Source organism: Eucyclogobius newberryi, unplaced genomic scaffold (genome assembly GCF_026437365.1).
Source record: "Eucyclogobius newberryi isolate DKJ021-1_F unplaced genomic scaffold, fEucNew1.0.hap1 SCAF_118, whole genome shotgun sequence".
Taxonomy (NCBI): domain Eukaryota; kingdom Metazoa; phylum Chordata; class Actinopteri; order Gobiiformes; family Gobiidae; genus Eucyclogobius; species Eucyclogobius newberryi.
In genome coordinates this window covers 110,001-132,500 of record NW_027315744.1, presented here as the reverse complement: position 1 = coordinate 132,500, position 22,500 = coordinate 110,001, and the positions used below count along the sequence as shown (strand labels likewise).

The 22,500-nt window shown below is 43.4% G+C and overlaps 2 protein-coding genes across 5 annotated transcripts in view; one reads left to right on the top strand and one right to left on the bottom strand.

Moving 5' to 3' along the window:
- The window catches only part of sec24c (SEC24 homolog C, COPII coat complex component), a 42,837-nt gene extending 23,977 nt beyond the window's left edge, over positions 1 to 18,860 (bottom strand). The window contains exons 1-8 of one of the 4 annotated variants that reach the window (XM_072440255.1): positions 18,649 to 18,860; positions 11,150 to 11,313; positions 9,855 to 9,953; positions 8,053 to 8,179; positions 6,847 to 7,016; positions 3,655 to 4,806; positions 3,068 to 3,210; positions 2,016 to 2,084 (exon numbers count right to left, since the gene is read on the bottom strand). In XM_072440255.1, the coding sequence (XP_072296356.1) occupies positions 2,016 to 2,084; positions 3,068 to 3,210; positions 3,655 to 4,806; positions 6,847 to 7,016; positions 8,053 to 8,179; positions 9,855 to 9,953; positions 11,150 to 11,294 (1,905 nt within the window). In that variant the 5' untranslated portion in view covers positions 11,295 to 11,313; positions 18,649 to 18,860. The remainder of the gene's footprint in view (positions 1 to 2,015; positions 2,085 to 3,067; positions 3,211 to 3,654; positions 4,807 to 6,846; positions 7,017 to 8,052; positions 8,180 to 9,854; positions 9,954 to 11,149; positions 11,314 to 18,648) is intronic. The other 3 variants (XM_072440256.1, XM_072440257.1, XM_072440258.1) reach the window with 3 other exon arrangements.
- Positions 18,861 to 21,081: 2,221 nt separating this feature from the next.
- LOC140355594 (synaptopodin 2-like protein) overlaps positions 21,082 to 22,500 on the top strand; it is a 27,022-nt gene continuing 25,603 nt past the window's right edge. Inside the window, exon 1 of the mRNA XM_072440254.1 lies at positions 21,082 to 21,201. Coding sequence (XP_072296355.1) covers positions 21,097 to 21,201 — 105 coding nt within the window. The 5' untranslated portion in view covers positions 21,082 to 21,096. The remainder of the gene's footprint in view (positions 21,202 to 22,500) is intronic.

Here is a 22,500-nt window from a genome sequence, read left to right as displayed (position 1 = left end):
AATAAAAACATTGCACTAAAGCACTAAAAAAAACTAAAATTGTACTTTTATGCCTGTGTTTTCTCTTTGTTTAATGGAAGGACAGCGACAAATGAAGGCAACAAACCCAAAGCCCCAAAACGACTCTATGTGACAGTGACATCATGCAGTTCAAGGTTAATATGAGAGAGTATTAATCCTGAAGGGTGAGGAGGGGGAGGAGGGGGGAGGAATGTGAGGAGGGGTGAGGAGGGTGAGGAAGGGTGAGGAGGGTGAGGAAGGGTGAGGAGGGTGAGGAAGGGTGAGGAGGGTGAGGAAGGGTGAGGAAGGTGAGGAGGGTGAGGAAGGGTGAGGAGGGTGAGGAAGGGTGAGGAGGGTGAGGAAGGGTGAGGAGGGTGAGGAAGGGTGAGGAAGGTGAGGAGGGGTGAGGAGGGTGAGGAAGGGTGAGGAGGGTGAGGAAGGGTGAGGAGGGTGAGGAAGGGTGAGGAGGGTGAGGAAGGGTGAGGAAGGTGAGGAGGGGTGAGGAGGGTGAGGAGGGTGAGGAAGGGTGAGGAGGGTGAGGAAGGGTGAGGAGGGTGAGGAAGGGTGAGGAAGGTGAGGAGGGTGAGGAAGGGGAGGAAGGGTGAGGAAGGGTGAGGAGGGTGAGGAGGGTGAGGAAGGGTGAGGAGGGTGAGGAGGGGTGAGGAGGGTGAGGAGGGTGAGGAAGGGGAGGAAGGGTGAGGAGGGTGAGGAAGGGTGAGGAGGGTGAGGAAGGGTGAGGAGGGTGAGGAGGGGTGAGGAGGGGTGAGGAGGGTGAGGAAGGGTGAGGAGGGGTGAGGAGGGTGAGGAGGGTGAGGAAGGGTGAGGAAGGTGAGGAGGGGTGAGGAGGGGTGAGGAAGGGTGAGGAAGGGTGAGGAAGGTGAGGAGGGTGAGGAAGGGTGAGGAAGGGGAGGAAGGGTGAGGAAGGGTGAGGAAGGTGAGGAGGGGGAGGAGGGGGAGGAGGGGGGAGGAAGGTGAGGAGGGTGAGGAGGGGTGAGGAGGGGGAGGAAGGGTGAGGAGGGTGAGGAAGGGTGAGGAGGGGTGAGGAGGGTGAGGAGGGGTGAGGAGGGGGAGGAAGGGTGAGGAAGGGTGAGGAGGGTGAGGAGGGGGAGGAAGGTGAGGAGGGGTGAGGAGGGGTGAGGAGGGGGAGGACGGGTGAGGAGGGGTGAGGAGGGTGAGGAGGGGTGAGGAGGGGGAGGAGGGGGAGGAGGGTGAGGAGGGGTGAGGAGGGGGAGGAAGGGTGAGGAAGGGTGAGGAAGGTGAGGAGGGTGAGGAGGGTGAGGAAGGGTGAGGAGGGTGAGGAAGGTGAGGAGGGTGAGGAGGGGTGAGGAGGGGGAGGAAGGGTGAGGAGGGTGAGGAGGGGGAGGAGGGGTGAGGAGGGTGAGGAGGGGTGAGGAAGGTGAGGAGGGTGAGGAAGGTGAGGAGGGTGAGGAGGGGTGAGGAAGGGTGAGGAGGGGGAGGAGGGGTGAGGAGGGGTGAGGAGGGTGAGGAGGGGTGAGGAGGGTGAGGAGGGTGAGGAGGGGTGAGGAGGGTGAGGAGGGTGAGGAGGGGAGGAGGAGGTTGAGGAGGGGAGAGGAGGTGAGGAGGGAGGAGGGTGAGGCGGGGTGAGGAGGGTGAGGAGGGGGGTGAGGAGGGTGAGGAGGGTGAGGAGGGTGAGGAGGTGAGGGAGGGTGAGAGGAGAGGGAGCTGGAGGGGCTGAGGAGGGTGAGGAGGGGAGGAGGGTGAGGACGGGGGAGGAGGGTGAGGAAGGTGAGGAGGGGGGAGGAAGGTGAGGAAGGTGAGGAGGGTGAGGAAGGTGAGGAGGGTGAGGAGGGGGAGGAGGGTGAGGAAGGTGAGGAGGGTGAGGAGGGGTGAGGAGGGGGAGGAGGGTGAGGAAGGTGAGGAGGGGGGAGGAAGGTGAGGAGGGTGAGGAAGGTGAGGAGGGTGAGGAAGGTGAGGAGGGTGAGGAGGGTGAGGAAGGTGAGGAGGGTGAGGAAGGTGAGGAGGGGGGAGGGAGGCAGCACACGCAGGACACTTACTGGGCTGGGAATAGCGTCTGGGTCTATTCTGTGGCGTGATTTCTGAACGGCGGGCAGGTCGGACGCTTGCTTTACGATCGAAAGATCGTCCGGCAAATTGTGCAGATACAAAAAAAAGATCAAAATCCACAGGAAAAAAAAGATGAAAAGGACAAAGAGCGAGAGAAGAAGATCCAGTGAATGTGAAGCATCGAGAGCAGCGATTCAGTTCAGTCATCAGATCCAAAAGGTTAGTGAGTTTTGCGACGTTAATGAGGCGCGGTGACGTTAGCGTTAGCATTAGCCGGCTCGCTGCACATGCTCAGCAGCGGTAAATCACGGCGTTCAAATGAGATGCAGAAAAGAACGGAGAAACTGGTCGGATATTTCAGTTCGGTAATTGAGCTGTGACTTCAAATCCTTCCAAAAGTACGATAAGTGGCTCAAACGTGTCGATATTCAATCGTTTTTCGGGGGGAAATTTCAACTGCTAAGCTCCAAAAACGTCCCAGTCGTCCTCGGAGGTCGGATTTGTCACATTTTCCTACTTCTAACATGGCTGCATCCCGAGTCCGGATAAAGATTGATACACGACAGTTTAAATATGGATAGTATTTGTGCTCGATTCCCTTTAGTTGATCCTACAGCAGTTATAAATGTGCGGTTGTGCTAATGTCGCTAACACAGAGCTAATGATGACAAAAGCTGAAATTCATTCGCAAACAAAGCTTTTAAACTGTAAATGTAACGTCAATATACGGTTGACTTATTCCTGGTAGCTGTTACTTCCTGGTAGCTGTTACTTCCTGGTAGCTGTTACTTCCTGGTACGATAGATAAACTGTAATAACTGGTCCGAGGACGACTGAGACGCACGACAAAACTTCAGACGCTTCCAGTGAAATCAAAATGAACTGGATGGGGACAGGTCGATGGCACTTTGCCCTCCGTGTCTGCGACCACCAAATACACAGGAGTGAATACTATTACACGTACACAAAGGGACCAAACAGTTCAGATGTAATGAGATACACATTAAAGGGCTCGTTTGACAAAAGTAGCAGTTGTTCTCACCGGACTGGGAATAGCATCAGGGTCGAGTCTCTTCTGAGGAGCCGGAGCAGGAGCCGGAGCCGGAGCCGGAGCGCCGTAGTTCTGTTGCCCGGGATAAGGGGCTGCATAGCCGGACTGAGGGCCCCTCACCTGCCCATAGGCTCCTGCAGGAGTGTGGGCACAAGGTCAGACCAACCCCCACAGTGTGTGACTGGCTGCAACAATGTGTCATTCTAGTGTCAAGTAAAAACCCTCCGGTCCTGTTTGTGGGGACCTTTGTACAGTATATACAGTATATACAGTATATACATTATATACAGTATATACAGCCTTCCTCTGAATGCTAATGTGGCTGTGACGATGGTGAATGGAGATGTGACACGGGGAGATTCAGAATGGAGTGTGTTTAACGCTCAGAGGGGAGGAGTCATCCAACAAGCTGAATGAAGCTGAATGCAACTCCAGGTTTGTTTTGAATGATGGGAACAATGTTATCACTTTTTTTAAATAGCATAATCAACCAGTTCTATTTTTCACATTTTAAGGAAGTTAAAATCAGGTTCAGTGCCTTTAAAAGACTGTAATTCAACTGAAGAATGTCCGCTCACCGTTTTGCTGAGGCGGGTACCCTGCGGGCATGCCTGGCTGAGGCGGCTGCTGCATGTGTCCGGGGGGTCCCATGGGCGGCTGTCCCATAGCAGGCTGTCCCATGGACAGCGGTCCCATGGACGGCGGTCCCATGGGCGGCTGTCCCATAGAAGGCTGTCCCATAGCAGGCTGTCCCATAGCAGGCTGTCCCATAGCAGGCTGTCCCATAGCAGGCTGTCCCATGGACGGCGGTCCCATGGGCGGCGGTCCCATGGGCGGCTGTCCCATGGACGGCTGTCCCATGGGCGGCGGTCCCATGGGCGGCTGTCCCATGGGCGGCGGTCCCATGGGCGGTGGTCCCATGGGCGGCTGTCCCATGGGTGGTGGTCCCATGGGCGGCTGTCCCTGCGGCGAGGGCGCCATGTGGTTGCTCTGCTGCATGGAAGTCGGGGGCATTTGGGGCCTGGGAGGAGGCGGTCCTGAGTGGTACGGGGAAGGCTGGTTTTGCGTCTGTGGGTGGGGCGGAGCTTGAGCCTGCTGAGACGGCATCGGCCCGGAGATGAACTGCCCCGACGTGGCTGAGGTCGGAGGAAACGGCCCCGGTTGAGACGCAGGAGGCGGCGCTGTCGGAGGCGGGAACGAACCTTGGGCCGGCGGCGGCAGAGGCGAATGTCCTGGCGTGTAACCGGGCTGCCCCACAGGCGGAGGCGCGGAGGAGGAAATGGCAAACGGGGGCGGCTGGTGTTGGGCCGGCTGGTGCTGAGGCAGCGGAGGCTGCTGCGGGAAAGAGGCTTGGGAAACGGGCCGAGCCGGCGCCGAATACGACGAAGGCGGGTAGCTCTGCGGTTGGGACATGGACGCGGGCGGCTGCGGAGAAGGCGAGGTGTAATGCGCTTGGGAGGGCGGGGGAGGCTGCAGGGGAGGGGCGGAGGTGTATTGAGATAGGGGAGGGGCTTGTTGCTGGGACGTGGGAGGCACAGGAGCGGGGTATTGTGGCTGAGATGACGGCGGTCCTCCGTAGTATTGCTGCTGGTGCTGTGTCGATGGCGGAGCGTTAGATGGGGCGGGTTGCGTCGGGGCGGAGGACGCGGGGGGCGGGGCTTGGGAGAAAGAGGGCGGGGCAGAGGTGTAGGGCGCGGTCGCAGGAGGAGGGACGCTGTGAGGCGGAAGCGCTGAGGAGGGACGAGAGAAGAGAGGGTTACAAACTGAAGATCACAATGATGAAACTTTACATATTTTTATTTATTTATTTATTTATGGGGAGGATAACGATAAATTAACTATAAAAATAACCGAAGTCGTGTTTGGATGATTGTAATCGTTATCTGAACTACACAGACTCTATAACGCATATGAAAATTTAACAACGCAACTGTTTTATAACAAAGACAGTGGCATTTTTACCTTATTTTTTGGACTTTTTTCATTGTCTTGGCCGGGATGTGACTTATACTTATATTTATACTTATATACTTATACTCCAGAGAGACTTACACTCCAGTACGACTTACATTCCAGTACGACTTATACTCCAGTGCGACTTATACTCCAGTGCGACTTATACTCCAGTGCGACTTATACTCCAGTACGACTTATACTCCAGTACGACTTATACTCCAGTACGACTTGCACTCCAGTACGACTTGCACTCCAGTGCGACTTATACTCCAGTGCGACTTATACTCCAGTGCGACTTATACTCCGGAAAATACGGTAAATCAAAATATCAATAAACTATAACAGATCATTAATAATTGTCTTTATTTGTAAATATTCTCCATCTACTAAAGAAATATAAAGGACACTAAAGTATTTCCCACAGTTTAAAACGACGTACACAGCGTGATTCGCAAAATGAGGTGGAATTTAAATGAAAATAGCAAGTTTTTCGTGCCTAAAACGATCACAAGCGTCAGTTCAGTTTCAGGTTTTCACATGTTTATCTCCAGGTTTAAAGAGTTTGAGAATCCCTGGACCAGAGACTGAACTTGTACGTTAAACAGCAACAGCCGGAAAAGCGTGGAGCACAGCAGGATTTGCATGTTTTGCCCTGTAAACATTTGTTTTCATGAGCAGCTTTGGCTCATGGTCGTTTAGTCCGTGACAAACTGATTATAGCAGATAATAAAAGCAACAAAAGTCCATCTAGAAACACATCATCGACCAAATAAAGACGAAACACAAAGACTTAGGACTCCTACATGGAGAATATTAGCAAATAAAGTGCATTAGCAGCATTACTGATGAAAACCAGAATGAGTTATTATTATTTTTATTTTATTATTTTTTTGTATTATTATTTTTATTAACATTGTTATTTTTATTATTAGTTCTTTTTTTGAACATTTTGATTCAATAATTCCATTGTCTTTGTTATAAAATGTCCTGTCATGAATTTGTATGTCCAGATGACGAGTATCAAAATACAATTAGTTGATTAATTGTTAAAGATATCATTTTGCAACTTTTAAACCAGTTGAAGGTGAATATTGAATTAAAACTACAACAAGAAGTCCATGAATTATAAAAACAAAACCCTCACTGGAAACTCACACTTTTGTGGTGATACAAAATGACACAAACAATACAATCTAAATGTAATTTAATTTACATTTTCATTGTGTTGGAGCAACTGGCACCTTTTAGAGGTTCATTCTATTCAGCAAATGGCAAATATTAAAGGAGGCATATCATGCTTTTTTAAAGGTTTTAAATATTGAACTATAACATAAGTAGATCATAATTTTACATTTTGGTCATTGTAAAGCGCAACATTGATCTAAACGGCGTAATAATAGAAACGGGTGCATTCACTTCCTGTTCAAAACTGCAGAACTGATAAGCCCCGCCTCCTCATCCTGACATTTCCCCCGTAACGAGCAGCGGATTGTCATTTACATGTTCTGATTTTTGAAAAGTGTCCACATGACATTTTAGAACTCCACGTGTCACTCGGAGTCTGAACTTTCAAAGAATCACAACTAAGTACAGGGATGAGGGCGGGGATAGGGGGAAGGTGAAAACAGGAATTTTCTCAGCACTCGAGCCTCAAACGCGGGACAATACAGGACAACTCAAAAGGTGCAGAAATCAATAAAACACAACTCTGAGTAAATGAATGAGGAGGAAACGCCTTCGTAAAAGCTCATTCCTTCGTAAAAGCTCATTCAAGTTTGGCGTGTCCCCTTTAAAAATGGGGCCCTAAAACCCACCATATCCCGGGCCAGCAGGAGTAGGGGGCCCCGCGTTGATCTGCATCCCTCCCATCTGACCGGTGACCTGTTGCATTGCGGGAGGGGGGCCGTACTGCTGTGGGTACGAGGGCTGGGGGGGCCCCGACAGGTTGACGGCCCCTTGGTGGTACGGCTGAGACACGGCAGGCCTAGAACACAGAAACAAGTACTTTTACGGACTACGACAGAGTCTGAGGACTACGAAACGTCTGAGGAATAAAGTCTGGCGGTAATGCAACACTCGGATGCCAACCGCCATAAAACAACAACAACAACAACAACAACAACAACAAGTGTCACTCATCCTCGTGTCGTTACAGCGGTGAACATCTGATTCTATAACTTTGTCTACAATTTTAACTTGAAATGTTAAAAATTGCAGATAAATAAGTGCAAAAATAAGATGAATCGACTAAACTAAATTAAAGTGCAAGTTTTCAGGTGGAACAATCAAATCGCCATGGTAACAAGCAGTTCACCTTTAAATTATGATTGAAATATTTTGTGATGAGATCTGGGCTAAACAATGTTTTAAAGTAAAGTCAATTATGTCCATATCGAAATTATTGCAATCTTCTACTTTTTAACACAATAAATGAAGTTATAGCAAAACCATTTACTTCATTTACTCAAACTTAAAGAGCCCCTGACAGTTTAGATGATTCATTGAACTAAAACAGTTAAGACAAATATATTTTAAATTTAGCTAAAAAAATACACATTTTATCCCAGAACAGCACATTTTCTAGTTTATAATTTTACTTCCTGGTTGTAATTGATGACATCACAATAGGTCAGCAACCACTGGGCCAAAACTCATCTAATGTCACTTTTTGACAAATAAAAATATATGAGAGCCTTTATTTTGTTGAATTAATATTTAGAGTGTCAAAAAAGTCTAGTATTATTTTGTTTAAATTCTGCATAAACTTTGGATGTGCTGTGATGTCACTTCCTGTCATTTTCTACCGATTTTTCAACTTTTCTCCACAAATAGCCACTTCATTGCTGTAAAAGTATAATTTATGTTTACAACAAGTAAAAATACACCAAATAAAGTCTAAATTTGAAAGTTATAATAACCCGTCATACACCCCCTTTAACTTTCATTTAAAAAAGTAATAAAAACAGCACACTTCTGTCACTCTCTCATTTCAATAAACTAGGATCAGCTGGTTAGGTCACCTCAGGGGGGCCTGGGTCATGGCCGGGGGCCCGTTTTGGACGCCGCCCGGTCCTTGGCTGTACTGGCTGTACGGCTGTGGCGCAGAGACCGGAGCGGCAGCAGAAACGGGAGGACCTCTGCTGGGGCCTGAGAGGAAAACACACATGAACGCACAAAGCCACAGGTAAAACTACAATCAAACATCTAAGACTGTTCCGCTGCGTTCTGCTTTTTTCCTCCTGATTAGCGATGTTGACAAAAACGTATATTGATATTTGTTGGGAGAATTTCGATAAAAATGCGCCTTTAAAACGTATTAGTTGAGGTTTAATTATGGGACAAATGTGAATGTAAAATGGAGGACAAAACTGCAGAAATATCACCTTGTATCACCTCATACAATTATTTTTTAATTATAGTTTTTTTTCAGAATTTGTGACTATAAACTAAACACTCTATATTCAAATTGTGCGTATCTTCAGACCAGTATTCACAATATTATCACCATTTCAATATATAGCTCAACTCTAAAAAGACAGGGTTAGTCTCAGTTGTAATGTGACGTGTGCATGAAATGGAACAAAGTGGATTAAATTAATATTACTACTACTAAATTTATTTTAAAATAGTGGCACCGGTTTAGGCAAAATCAAAGAGAATACAAACAAACAAAGAGCACAAATGTATGTATTTTACTTTTGTTCCAGTGGTTCACAGAATTCACACGTTTACATTGAAATATGTTTCGTAACGGGCTCGACATTCAGGTTATTCGACTTTTTCTCAAACGTCTGTGTGATTGTGTCACTAATGTCACATAACCCTGCTCTTTTTGAACCTGGAGGAAGAACAGTGTGTTCTGTATAATTCACCCTCAAGAATGGATCGTGTTAAAACTGATCCAGAGAGAATCAGATTCATCGAGCAAGTTTCCATAGATTTAGTCTTTTTTAACCTATTATCAGTATGTGCCACTTTTAACACTATTGTGTGCCACTTTTAACACTATTGTGTGCCACTTTTAACACTATTGTGTGCCACTTTTATATACTATTGTGTGCCACTGTTAACACTATTGTGTGCCACTGTTAACACTATTGTGTGCCACTGTTAACACTATTGTGTGCCACTTTTAACACTATTGTGTGCCACTTTTATATACTATTGTGTGCCACTTTTATATACTATTGTGTGCCACTGTTAACACTATTGTGTGCCACTGTTATATACTATTGTGTGCCACTTTTATATACTATTGTGTGCCACTTTTATATACTATTGTGTGCCACTTTTATATACTATTGTGTGCCACTTTTATATACTATTGTGTGCCACTTTTATATACTATTGTGTGCCACTGTTAACACTATTGTGTGCCACTTTTATATACTATTGTCCCTCGGGAGGTGTTTCAGGCATGTCCCACCGGGAAGAGGCCCCGGGGAAGACCCAGGACACGCTGGAGAGACTATGTCTCTCGGCTGGCCTGGGAACGCCTCGGGATCCCCCCGGAGGAGTTAGAGGAAGTGTCTGGGGAGAGGGAAGTCTGGGAGTCCCTGCTCAGACTGCTGCCCCCGCGACCCGGCCCCGGATAAAGCGGCAGAAGATGGATGGATGGATGTGTGCCACTTTTATATACTATTGTGTGCCACTGTTAACACTATTGTGTGCCACTGTTAACACTATTGTGTGCCACTTTTAACACTATTGTGTGCCACTTTGCGTGCCACTTTTTAACAATATTGTGTGCCACTTTTAACACTTGTGTGCCAGTGAAAAGAGTTGCCAGAGCTGAACTGAAGCGATGAAGAGAGAGCGTTACCCAAGTCAAGAGGAGAGGAGAGGTCAGAGAGGTCAGAGAGGTCAGAGACCGGGTTTGCAGCCGCGGCTTTAGAGGGGAAACTGGAGAAGGGAGAATAACCTGCAATAGAAGAAGAAGAGGAACATGTGGACAAAGAAAAGAAGAGGGCAGTTTACAGGCAGCAGAGACTTCAGGTTAACTCAGAAGGACGCAGACTTCAGGTTAACTCGGAAGGACGCAGACTTCAGATTAACTCGGAAGGACGCAGACTTCAGGTTAAATCGGAAGGACGCAGACTTCAGGTTAAATCGGAAGGACGCAGACTTCAGGTTAAATCGGAAGGACGCAGACTTCAGGTTAAATCGGAAGGACGCAGACTTCAGGTTAAATCGGAAGGACGCAGACTTCAGGTTAAATCGGAAGGACGCAGACTTCAGGTTAAATCGGAAGGACGCAGACTTCAGGTTAACTCGGAAGGACGCAGACTTCAGGTTAAATCGGAAGGACGCAGACTTCAGGTTAAATCGGAAGGACGCAGACTTCAGGTTAAATCGGAAGGACGCAGACTTCAGGTTAAATCGGAAGGACGCAGACTTCAGGTTAAATCGGAAGGACGCAGACTTCAGGTTAAATCGGAAGGACGCAGACTTCAGGTTAAATCGGAAGGACGCAGACTTCAGGTTAAATCGGAAGGACGCAGACTTCAGGTTAAATCGGAAGGACGCAGACTTCAGGTTAAATCGGAAGGATGCAGACTTCAGGTTAAATCGGAAGGATGCAGACTTCAGGTTAAATCAGAAGGATGCAAGAGGGAAAGGAAAGCACGTCTGACGTACAAAAGGATTTGTTGATCTAATTCTAAACCTGATTCACTAATTTGGTTTTATTAGTCGTTTTATGTTGAAAAACTAAAGCAAAATTTGAATTTTTAGGCACATTTTCAGTCAGATTTATTTTATTCAAAAACAAAATAAAAAATCCAAAATCCCATCTGCAAATGTTTATACACAATTAACCGAGAGATTTAAACCTGGTTCTGCCCATTTTTCAGATTTTAAAGTCTCAAATATGTGCGATTCTTTCAGTTTTTACACATAAAATGCTGTCTTTCTCTATGAAAACATGACATGATGAAAAACTGGTAATACAATTTTTTGTCACATTTATGCGAGTAAACTTCAGGACAAGTTTCAAAATGATATATTTAGATTTTAGATTTTTTCCTATTCATCTGCGCCATGACTTTATTTTTGATCAAACACAAGTACTTCTCATTCTGTTTAGCTACATTTGAAGGTGAAGGAGTGACCTCTGACCTTGTGGGGGCGCTGCAGGCTGGTAGGCAGACGCAGGGCCGTTGTACGGGGCGTAGGGGCCGTGGAATCCCCCGTCCAGAGGGCCGTACCCGGGCTGAGGCTGGCCGTACGGAGAGGCCATCGGAGTGGGCTGGTTTACATTCATCCTCAGTTCATGCCGAAATCTGCACACGACACAAGAGCATTATGGGTATTGTAGGGCTGCGGCTCAGTCCAGCGATTCTTCTTTATTTGGTTAGTTGTTTAGAACCCAACATTTTTTACTTTCATTGTTTTTTTGTTTTTTTTTTAAACAGAAAAATAAAAACACGACCAGAGAGACCAGACGCAAAATAAAAGCAGCAAAAATACAACAAATAAAATAAAAACATTATTGAAAAAATGTAATCATGGCCTAGAGAGCCCTAAAAAAAACCTGTGCCATTTTGTCCGTCAAATTAGTCAATTTTTAATTGAAGTCCAAATGTAATTTTTTTTTCCATTTTTCAGATTTTCACTCAATTTCATCCAGAGAAAGCTAAACTTAAAGCGCCCCCTACAGGCCGGATGACTCATTGAACTAAAATGCAGTTAAGATTTATATATTTAAAATGTTCCTAAAAATCATTAAAAAAATTATCCTAGAGTAGCAAATTTTCTAGGTTTATAAATTTCATTTCCTGTTTGTAACTGATGACATCACAGTAGGAAATTACCCAGCAAACACTGGGCATAACTCATCAAATGTCACTTTTTTATTTTTTTGACAATTAAAAATATGTGAGAGCGACTTTATTTTGTTGAATTAATGTTTATAGCGGAAAAAATGTGTTTCTTTGTGTAAATTCTGCATAAACTTTGACTGGAATGAGTGTCCCTGCTGTGATGTCACTTCCTACCATTTTCTACAGGCTTTTCAACCTTTTCTCCACAAATACCTGCTCGATTGGTGTAAAACCATCTATTTCTGTACTGGTATAAATACACAAAATAAAGTTGAAATTAGAACATCGTAAAAACCTGTCATAGGCACTTTAATGGAGGACGTCCTGGAGTATTTACAGGTGAGATGTGCACGTTTCCCATGAGGTTTTAGCGTGATCGCTGCTCGATCCGAGTCTGTGCGAGGACCAGCGGATGCTTCTTTGACGACTGAATTAGTTGACAACCTTTTCTACAGTTGATTAACTTAGATTATTGCTTTAGCCGTTTTCAAATTCCACAATCGACACGGAAACCCAAACAATAAAACAAACCATAAAGATGTAAACTTGGATATGGAACAATAAAATGGAACAAAAATGTATCAGCCCATTTTCCTCACATTGACAACATGATTTTAATTATTTTTTATAAGTTTGTCTTTTTAAAAACTAATGGATTCCAGTAGAACTTTCCTGAGCATAAACAAGAGGCGTTTAATAATTGCCATTTCGCTGGAGAAAACGGTCACATTTCTTCCTCCGAAGCCTGAACTCGGCTCCAAACTCTCACTGACGCTCGATTAAAGACGCAAGTGGGTCATCGACAACCACCGGATCTCGATCAAACTGCGATTCGCCACGTCACGACATCATCTGCAACGCTCAAAGTTGGATTGGGCTTCGATACGATTCGGTTAATGCTAAAAAACAACAACAATCAATGGACTAATCGGAAAGAATCGACTGTAAAAAGTAATCGTAGTTCAGTTTGTATGATCGGATTAGTTATTTCAACTCAAAAACATGAAAACACCTTTTATATGACGAAGGCAGTGACATTTATAACATATTCATACATATATTCATCAATAAAGCACTTCATTTGTGAATACTCTACATGTGGAAGCCTTCGGTTGCCGTAGTTCATGATTTATTTGGTTGATAAAGTATTTAAAAAGTGTTGACGGCAGAAATAATTGCGTGTTCTGTTTGAAACGTCCCTAAAAACACATTGTTACTGTTGGAAAAGACCTGGAGTCGCAGAAACGACGCAGCTGTTTCACATTTTATCTTTTGTCTCGTGCTCGACTCAGCAAATCTGAGTTGGACTGCAGCGGCGAGGGAAACGTGCGTCTGCAGTCCAACGTCTCAGAGCAACTGCATTTATACACTATTAACATTTGTTTGTTTGTGGCTTTGGAATGTTAAGATTATTTAGGCACAGTATCATCGAAAGGACTCAAATATAATACAATTTTTTAAAAGCAAATTTAAGTGGTTTTAATTCGATCTATAGTTAAAATAAATACATAAAGCACTTTTTGGGGGGAACATTTACTTTATTTTATCATTCTGACGTTTCAATTTAAAACAGCTGGTCACAAACTTGAGAAAAAGTGTTTTTCACAGTCTCTATTAAGGCTGCAATAAGTTTATCGATTATTCGCAACTAATCGATTATTGGGTTAATCGGCAACTAATTCTGTAATCGAACGATCAAAGTCGTTATCTTGAGTACAAACGGACTCAAAGACATGCCACGTGTGAGAGAAGATGTTTAGAGACTCGTACTAAGCAGGAATTACATGAAAATGACATGGAACGAGTCTAGCTTTTGTATTTTTTTTAATCAAAATACTGTTTTATGTGTAAATAAACTCCAGCAGGACGATGTCGAGCGGCGTCATCTCAACTTCATCTAGTAAAACTCTGATATTTACTGGCATTTCACAATCTAAACAACCAATCGGTAAACGAAACCATCACCAGTTGCAGTCCTAGTTTGACCGTGGAATAATCGTGAAATAATCGTGGATAATCGTGGAATAACTGGAATAATCGTGGAATAACTGGAATAATCGTGGAATAACTGTAGAATAAATGTGGAATAACTGGAATAAATGTAGAATAAATGTAGAATAAATGTAGAATAACTGTGGAATAACTGTGGAATAACTGTGGAATAACTGTGGAATAAATGTGGAATAAATGTGGAATAAATGTGGAATAACTGTGGAATAACTGTGGAATAACTGTGGAATAAATGTGGAATAAATGTGGAATAAATGTGGAATAACTGTGGAATAACTGTGGAATAACTGTGGAATAACTGTGGAATAAATGTGGAATAAATGTGGAATAACTGTGGAATAACTGTGGAATAACTGTGGAATAACTGTGGAATAACTGTGGAATAACTGTGGAATAACTGTGGAATAAATGTGGAATAACTGTGGAATAAATGTGGAATAACTGTGGAATAACTGTGGAATAAATGTGGAATAAATGTGGAATAAATGTGGAATAACTGTGGAATAACTGTGGAATAACTGTGGAATAACTGTGGAATAACTGTGGAATAACTGTAGAATAACTGTGGAATAACTGTGGAATAACTGTGGAATAACTGTGGAATAACTGTGGAATAAATGTGGAATAAATGTGGAATAACTGTGGAATAACTGTGGAATAACTGTGGAATAACTGTGGAATAACTGTGGAATAACTGTGGAATAACTGTGGAATAACTGTGGAATAAATGTGGAATAATCGTTCCTCTTCCAAACAGAAAATGTCAGTATTTCTTGCTCCTCTCGCGGGTCCAAACTGTCATGGACCCGTCACTTCTAAACTCGCACGGTCACATTTCCCGTTGCCGTGGCTCCGCCTTCATTGGCTCGGGGTGTTTACCTTGGCCGCGCCTTCACCTGAGCCGCTGCCGCTTTAGCCAGTGAAAACGAGCCAGTAATTTGAGCGTCGCAGGCGGCAGACTAGACTTTATGATGGTACGTCTCATACTGTAATGCCCGTGTGTGGCGGTCGACTTTGTTCCACGTAAACATCTTTTTACACATTAAACAAACAACAACAACAACAACAAACACAAAAAGTTCATGTCAAATTGAGTAAAAATGGCTCTTCAAGTGATGTGACTTGACTACGCTTTGAATTAAATCTAAATTCCAACCTTATACACTTAATTATCATCTTTTTTCTTTTGACCACAGTAACAGCTTTATACACTTTGAACTAAGATTACAGACGGTGACGTGTGCAAAACTGAATCCATAACACAAAATTGTCATTTTAAAGATGCAAAATTGGAATATTGAATATTACAAGTACTACAATACACAAAGAAATACTAAAAGAACACTGCAAAAAGAGATACAATAGATTAAATAATGAAAAAACTGGCAACGTAACCTTTCGAACCAGAATATGAAGTGATTCCACACAGTATGAATATATTATCAGGGGAATAATACGATTACTCATTACAAAACAAAAGAGATATTAATGTTATAAATATTGTCCACCTCTTTTTATGCACTTTTAATTTAGTGCCAAAACCTTTATATTTACATAATAAAACATTGGAAGTACTCAAACTTTTGCCTTACTCCAGCGTGTTCCAATACATCTGTAGTAGTAGTAAATAGTTACTCCGTAGTATTTACATTTAGGGTTGAAACAGGATAACGATGGCTTAATAGTTTAGTAATCAAACAATCATTAACTGGTCTTTACACTGGCTCCGGAACACGCCGCGAGCGGAAGAAAAGACGTTTTATGACCCGCAATCGCACGAAAACGACACGGAAAAGCAGTAAATTTAGCGTAATTGATGAAAAAACGGTCTTTTGTCCGTAAACGCGCTGCACTTGATCCTCCAACGACTTCGCTTCAACTTCGTCTGCGTCAAACTCATTTATTCATTGAAAGACTAATTGACGGGCAAAGCGATCGTAAATGGCACTAAATACATGAAAGCGTACTGCGGGAGGTACTCTTCGTGGCGGCGTAGTAGTAGTAGTAGTAGTAGTAGTAGTACTTTGGCGCCCTCCGCTCACCGGTGACGGATGCGGCGGGGGTGCGACTTCGTGCGCCTTCTGGACGCCGGCCCCTGATATGACAGAGCATTGAGTATCGGCTGTCAGACAAACTCGGGCTAAACGAGCGCCGCCGCTGAATAATTCACGGCGTCGAGAAACAGTATCGCCGGGCCCCGGGGCGCCGCGCACAAAGCGGGCGCGAGGGGCCCGTGCTGACCCACATGCGGTTCAGAGCTTCGGACGCCAAAACGCAGGAGATTTAAAAGCGGTTTAGGTGTCCGAAAGGTCAAGTTAGTGAGTGAAATGTTGACGTGGCGCTTGTGTTTAGTGTGTACCGTATTTTCTGGACTATAAGTAGCACCGGAGTATAAGTCGCACCAGCCAAAAAATGCATAATAGAGAAGAAAAACACATATAAGTCGCTCCGGAAGAACAAATCTAAGTATAAGTTGCACCCCGGCCAAAGACTATGAAAAAAGGTGCAACTTATAGTCCGGAAAATACGGTAATTCTTGCCGTTACGGTCCGTTCACGGTTCGCGCGACGCTCCGTGAACCGAGACGTTTTGCATTACGTACAGTTTATACGACAGGTCGGAATAAAACGTAGCAAACGCAATTATGTATTTCAGATTTGACTTAACACTTTGCCTATTTGGCCCCAGTTTGATCATTTTTGTAAAGTTTATAGTGCTACTTCCTGGTTGGACCTGAGCAGCAAGTATGACACAGGTAGAGGTAATTCTACAACCGTTACCTAGCAACCAGACTGTAAACACGAGCCAAAATCCACATACTTGACACAATAGGTATGATTTGACATAGAATAATACCATATCACACCTATATCTCGTTGAATGATTGTTTAAACTGCCAGAGGTGTCAGTTAAGTGTCAACTGTGTTTTCAACAGCACGTCGCACGTCGATGACATCACAAAGGGATTCAGCTCTACTCTGTGTCATTTCAAACTCTTGTGTATCAAAATGTCTTCACAAACTGCAGCTTAACGAAAGTAAAACTAAGACGAATACATGTTTACCACAGGCGCTCTCCTTTCAAACTAAGTCACTATTCGAAAAAAACAAGAAAACCTGTACGAATACTTAAAATATACATGTTTAAAATAATACTCAAGAAGTAAACATGTCTTTTAAAAGTAAATGTATCAAAGTAATTCGAGTACAATCCACATCTGCATCACCGGCAAAGATAAGCAAGATTAAAGACAGTTTAGATATAAAAATTGTGAGTTTGATGAGTGAAAAACACACGTTTGTACGAACTATTTGACGTGTTTATTTACGTGCATCTGTCCATTTTGGCACTAGATCTGTAGATTAAATGGAACTAACTAAATGAATGTCTTCCACTGTGTCATTAATCATAAACAGCGCTGTCACGTGTCATAAAACAGAAACGTTTAAGATTAAAGACGTGTTTAAACCCGTCATTGGCGTTAATAACAACAGTGGCTGGCGGTGAAGTCAAGTGCCGCATTACAGTTGTTAGCGCTAACTTAGCATAGTGACATGACACCCACAACTTATGCCATTAACTCAGCGATTTAAGCACAATAAAACCTCACATTAAATCACACAAACATCGTCACTCACGTATAATGCGGGAGATTATCACGATCTGCGTTTTTAATCCATAAAACCGCGTCCGACAGTTTGTGCTACAGTGACAGCGGCGGCGTTGAATCAGCTGTGCTAACATGCTAACGTGCTAACATGCTAAGCTACTCCGGTTTGGCACTTCAGAGCTAACGCGACGCGTGCATGCGGAACGCTAGAGAGACCGTCGCCACGGCAACCGATAGTAAAGATGTCCAGCTACAGCGCCATCTTCTGATTGTAAAACTGTTGTATTTGTCCTTAAATACTAATGTGGAAAGGTCTGGGAATCATATTTAGAATTCTGGATAATATGTGCTACTGTAGTAATAGTGAAGTAAACAAAGTAACAGTTTTATGCTACAATCTCAAACTATTTCAATGCTAAGGAAAATAATGATTTAAATACAACAACACAAAATAATAGTACTTCAGACAAAGCTCAAGATTATGCGTCGCCCCAGTACCAAATAAACTAATAATATAGTAGCTATATTTACACACATTTTAGTATATTTTTAAGGATGTGTGTTTTTTTTTTTTTTTTATCAAGATAACTAAATAATTTAAAATAATTCAGGACAGTCAGTGATTTTTATTTAGTCAATACTCAAGACTTAACTCAATAACAAAGCAGTATCTAGTATTTAGTTTTGGTACCAATTAGTTCCTGATTTACATTTTCTCTTTTCTATAAGTGTTTTTTAAAGTTATCTGTCTTTTATTATTTACTTCTGAACCTATTTTGTGTTGCAACACTAGAATTTCCCCATTGTGGGACAAATGAAAGGCTCATCTTATCACCTTTGACAATCCTCGTCCACATGATGTATTTACATAACTAAACAGAGCAATGTTTTTAGTTCCTTTACAATTGTCCTGACAGAACCAGCTGGTGCTGCCTCAAACACAAATATGTCATTATAAGTCCTCTAAATGACATTTATGACTTAGTTTACACACTTTCTGTTACAATTTAGCCCTTCTTACAACCACAAGATGGCGGCCGCACCTGCCGTGACAACAGCATTCACCCTCTCTCTAGCCTTCTATAGCGCCACAGCGGGCTAACGCTAGCATGAGCTAACGTGGTAAAAGCCCGAGTCCAGGCGGGATGTCGCGCCGGGCTCGCGCCGCCACGTACCTCCAGGTGCGGTGAAGAGTGAGGCTGCTCTCTGGCCGGTGCAACGGACAAACCCGGAGCTCAAAGCGGACGCTGCGCGGCGAGTGTCGTCCCGGGGAGTGTCGCTAATCCCTCTTCGGTCTCACGGAGCTCGGAGGCTGAAGCGGACGTCCAGCGGAACTGCCGCAGCCTGTGCCACGTCCACATCCGGGAGACGCGCTTCGTCCGTCGGCCTCCAGCTCCGTCTGCTGCCCGGGAGCTCACCGCAAGTTCATATCTGCTTATTATAGTCATATTTGTATCTTTATTAAGTGTTTTTCAAACTTCCTATAAATGATCTGTTCTTTTCTTCTGGATCTACCTCTGGATCTACCTGCGTTGCAACAATGGAATTTCCCCATGTGGAACAATAAAGGAATATCTTATCTTATATGTCATTATATTTATATATCATTATATTATATTCATATGTCGTTATATTAATAAGTCATTACATTATATTCATAAGTCATTACATTATATTCATAAGTCATTACATTATATTCATATGTCATTACGTTACATTCATATGTCATTATATTATATTCATATGTCATTACGTTATATTCATATGTCATTATATTATATTCATATGTCATTATATTATATTCATATGTCATTATATTATATTCATATGTCATTATATTATATTCATATGTCATTATATTATATTCATATGTCCGTGGTTTAAAGGCAGTGTTTCACCTGGAATCACTTTGGCTCGTTCTCCATGTAAATAGATTTAGTCAAAGTGAAATAAAACCATTCAAAATACTAAGTTGTCGTTGTTGTTGTTGTTGTTGTTGTTGTTGTTGTTGTTGTTGTCGTTGTTGTTGTCCTTCCATGCAGTTGCTCTCAGACTCTGGGATGATTTCTGGATTGTTGCTTTCATTTGCTCTACAAATAAAATGGACTGACTTGTTTGTTTTTTATGGCTAAAATATGATGTGTTGTGGCTTTAAAGAGCCATATTTACTGCTACTTCAACTTTTCCATCATATCTAAAAATTAGAGGGAAAAATCCTTGTGTTCCTTCATCAAAAGCCCATGAAACAAAGTCTGGTTAACAATGAGGCAGAGTCACATGGCTCCTCACGGTTCCATACGATATGCGATAAATGGCTCACGATACAATAATATCACGATAACCGATAAATTACACATGGTATTATGCATTAGACTGTATATGTCACTGTTTTAATGACCAAATACCAACCGTCTGTCTTTGTTGAAGCACAAACAGTGATCAAAACAGTGAATATGTGTGACACAAACTGTAGCGCTGTCACCAAATAATCATTTATTTAAATATACAAAAAAATCCTATGCCAATACATCAAAACGGCTCCTCACGATATCAACACTCCAAATTTAGACTCATGATATAAACCAACATAAGGCCCGCGGGCCATATCCTGCCCTCCAAGCAATTTATCCGGCCACAGCCCGTCTTCCAATCATTACAACAACAACAACAAAAAATCTTGTTTGTGTGTTTAATTCTGAGTTAGCGTTAGTTTAGACCTGGTTGGTCTTGGTTTAGTCCTTGATTAATTCCGCTTTAGACCTGTTTTGATTCTGGGTTGGTTCAGAACTTGTCCTAGTCTAGATCTGGTCGTGCAAAGCAACGTCGGTCAAGGAAAAAGTATGTTATTTCTCATTAACTCATAACTCATAAACATCGTTGGGGATGTTTTGTGTTGTTCACCTCGATCCAGAGGAAAACTCTGGTGAATATTACGTTGATTCGCCCTGATACAGGCAAATCGATATTTCAGTATTTTAGCACAACCCGTTCAAAAAACTGACAAGACAGAAAAGAAAAAGGATATTGGGTCATTTCGTCCATTAAACGGTCACGTTCACTTTCATTTCACATTCCACAACATCAGACTTTCATAATCGTACATAGAATATCTCCTGAACAACAATGACTCTACTCTTTTCCCACTCGCCGACATCTCGACTCTTTCAAACTTCTGTCCGGATGCTTCAAATACCACGGCACAGCTGCCCCCGGCGTCTGGTCCTGCCTCGCCGTCCTCCCCCCCCCCTTGTCCCGGGCGGGCGGGTGTTTGGGTTGGGGGTCGGGTCGGGGGCCGTAATGGGCCGCTATTTCAGGAGCGCGTATCGGCAAAGCATCCCATGTGTCAAGTGCTGCGGAGTGACAAGGCGAGTGTCCAGACAAGAGGATGACCACAGGCGAGCGCAGCGTCCCGGGCCTCAGTGCTTAGAAAGAAGAAGAAGGGAACGGCAGAAGGACCCCCAGCCCTCCCGAAGCGGTACCGCCCACCGACCCAGAAAAAGGGCCCCCGCCGGCGGCTCGGTTGAAGGGCACGAGGAGAAGGTTGAGGCAGCGGAGACGCAACGGCGACGGGCGATCGGGGTTCTCTTCTGCGGACGCTTCAGTTTCATCGGACCGTTAGCGCGATGGCGGCGGCGGAGGAGGTGGTGGTGTCGCTGTGCGGTGGAGCGCCGTGGGGGTTCAGGCTGCAGGGCGGCGCCGAGCAGCAGAAGCCCCTCCAGGTGGCCAAGGTACGGACGCCGGCGAGTTTTTTTAACGTTTCACGATCATTCGCCGAACATCAGTGGCACACGTCACTCCTAAAGCGTTACGGAATCAAACTGTCTGAATGAAAAAGCAACGATACCGTATTTTCTGGACTATAAGTCGCACCTTTTTTCATAGTTTTGGCCGAGGTGCAACTTATACTTATATTTATACTTATATACTTATACTCCAGAGCGACTTATATGTGATATTATTTGTTATTTTCACACTTGTAACTGCATTTCATACTCCAGTGCGACTTATACTCCAGTGCGACTTATACTCCAGTGCGACTTATACTCCAGTGCGACTTATACATGTTTTTTTCTTCTCTATTGTGCATTTTTTTGGCGACTTATACGCTGGAAAATACGTGTTTACATTTATATTTTTAGAGTTTATATTGAACTGAATGATGATTATTTTTCATTTCTTTTGTATATTGTGCCCTGAATAATCACAATTATCAAAAATAATCTCGACGTCTCTTTTAAAGTACGTGGAGATGTGTTTGAATGAATTGAGTAAATTACACTGTAATTAATAATAATCTTTACGTAAATACAGACCATTGTTTATTTGAAAAAAACATTGAATTCATTTATTTTGTTTTATTTTATTTCATTTTTGTTACAGAAAGCGAACTATCTGACATTTCCACACTGAAAATCCAAACGTGTTGCTACATTTTCTGGGTGAAAACAGGAATTTTCTGAGCATGCGAGACTCAGACTTTCAAAAAGAAAAAAACAGGATTTTTGTGTGAACCGACAATAAGGAAACGCTGTCGTAACACGTTTAAATGTCATTAAAGGTGATTTTGCGTAAAGCGTCTCCTTTAACTGTTCATGGTCCGTCCGGGCGATGCTGCGATGGAAAACAAACGTTCATCAAATTTTCATCAAATGTTCATATTGTGAATTTGTTTCCGTTGGATTCTGCTTTTTGCTCAAAATGGGGCGGAAACAAGTTAATCAACTCATCGCAACTGCAGTCGATTAATGGGAGAGTCATTGGTAATCGAATAATTGTTATGTCATGTTTTATGACTCCGAAAAGGCAAGAATGACAAAGGAAACATAAACAGTTCGTGTTATTGATCAAAATATGTCTTCAATGCTTTAAACTTTAGCTTCATCCGGGTCAAATTGAGTAAAAATCTGATATTTACCGACATTTCGCGTTCTAAACAACAGATTTATTAATCAAAAGCATGCGCAGTAGATTAACGTATTTTCTGGACTATAAGTGGCACCTTTTTTCACAGTTTTGGCCGAGGTGCG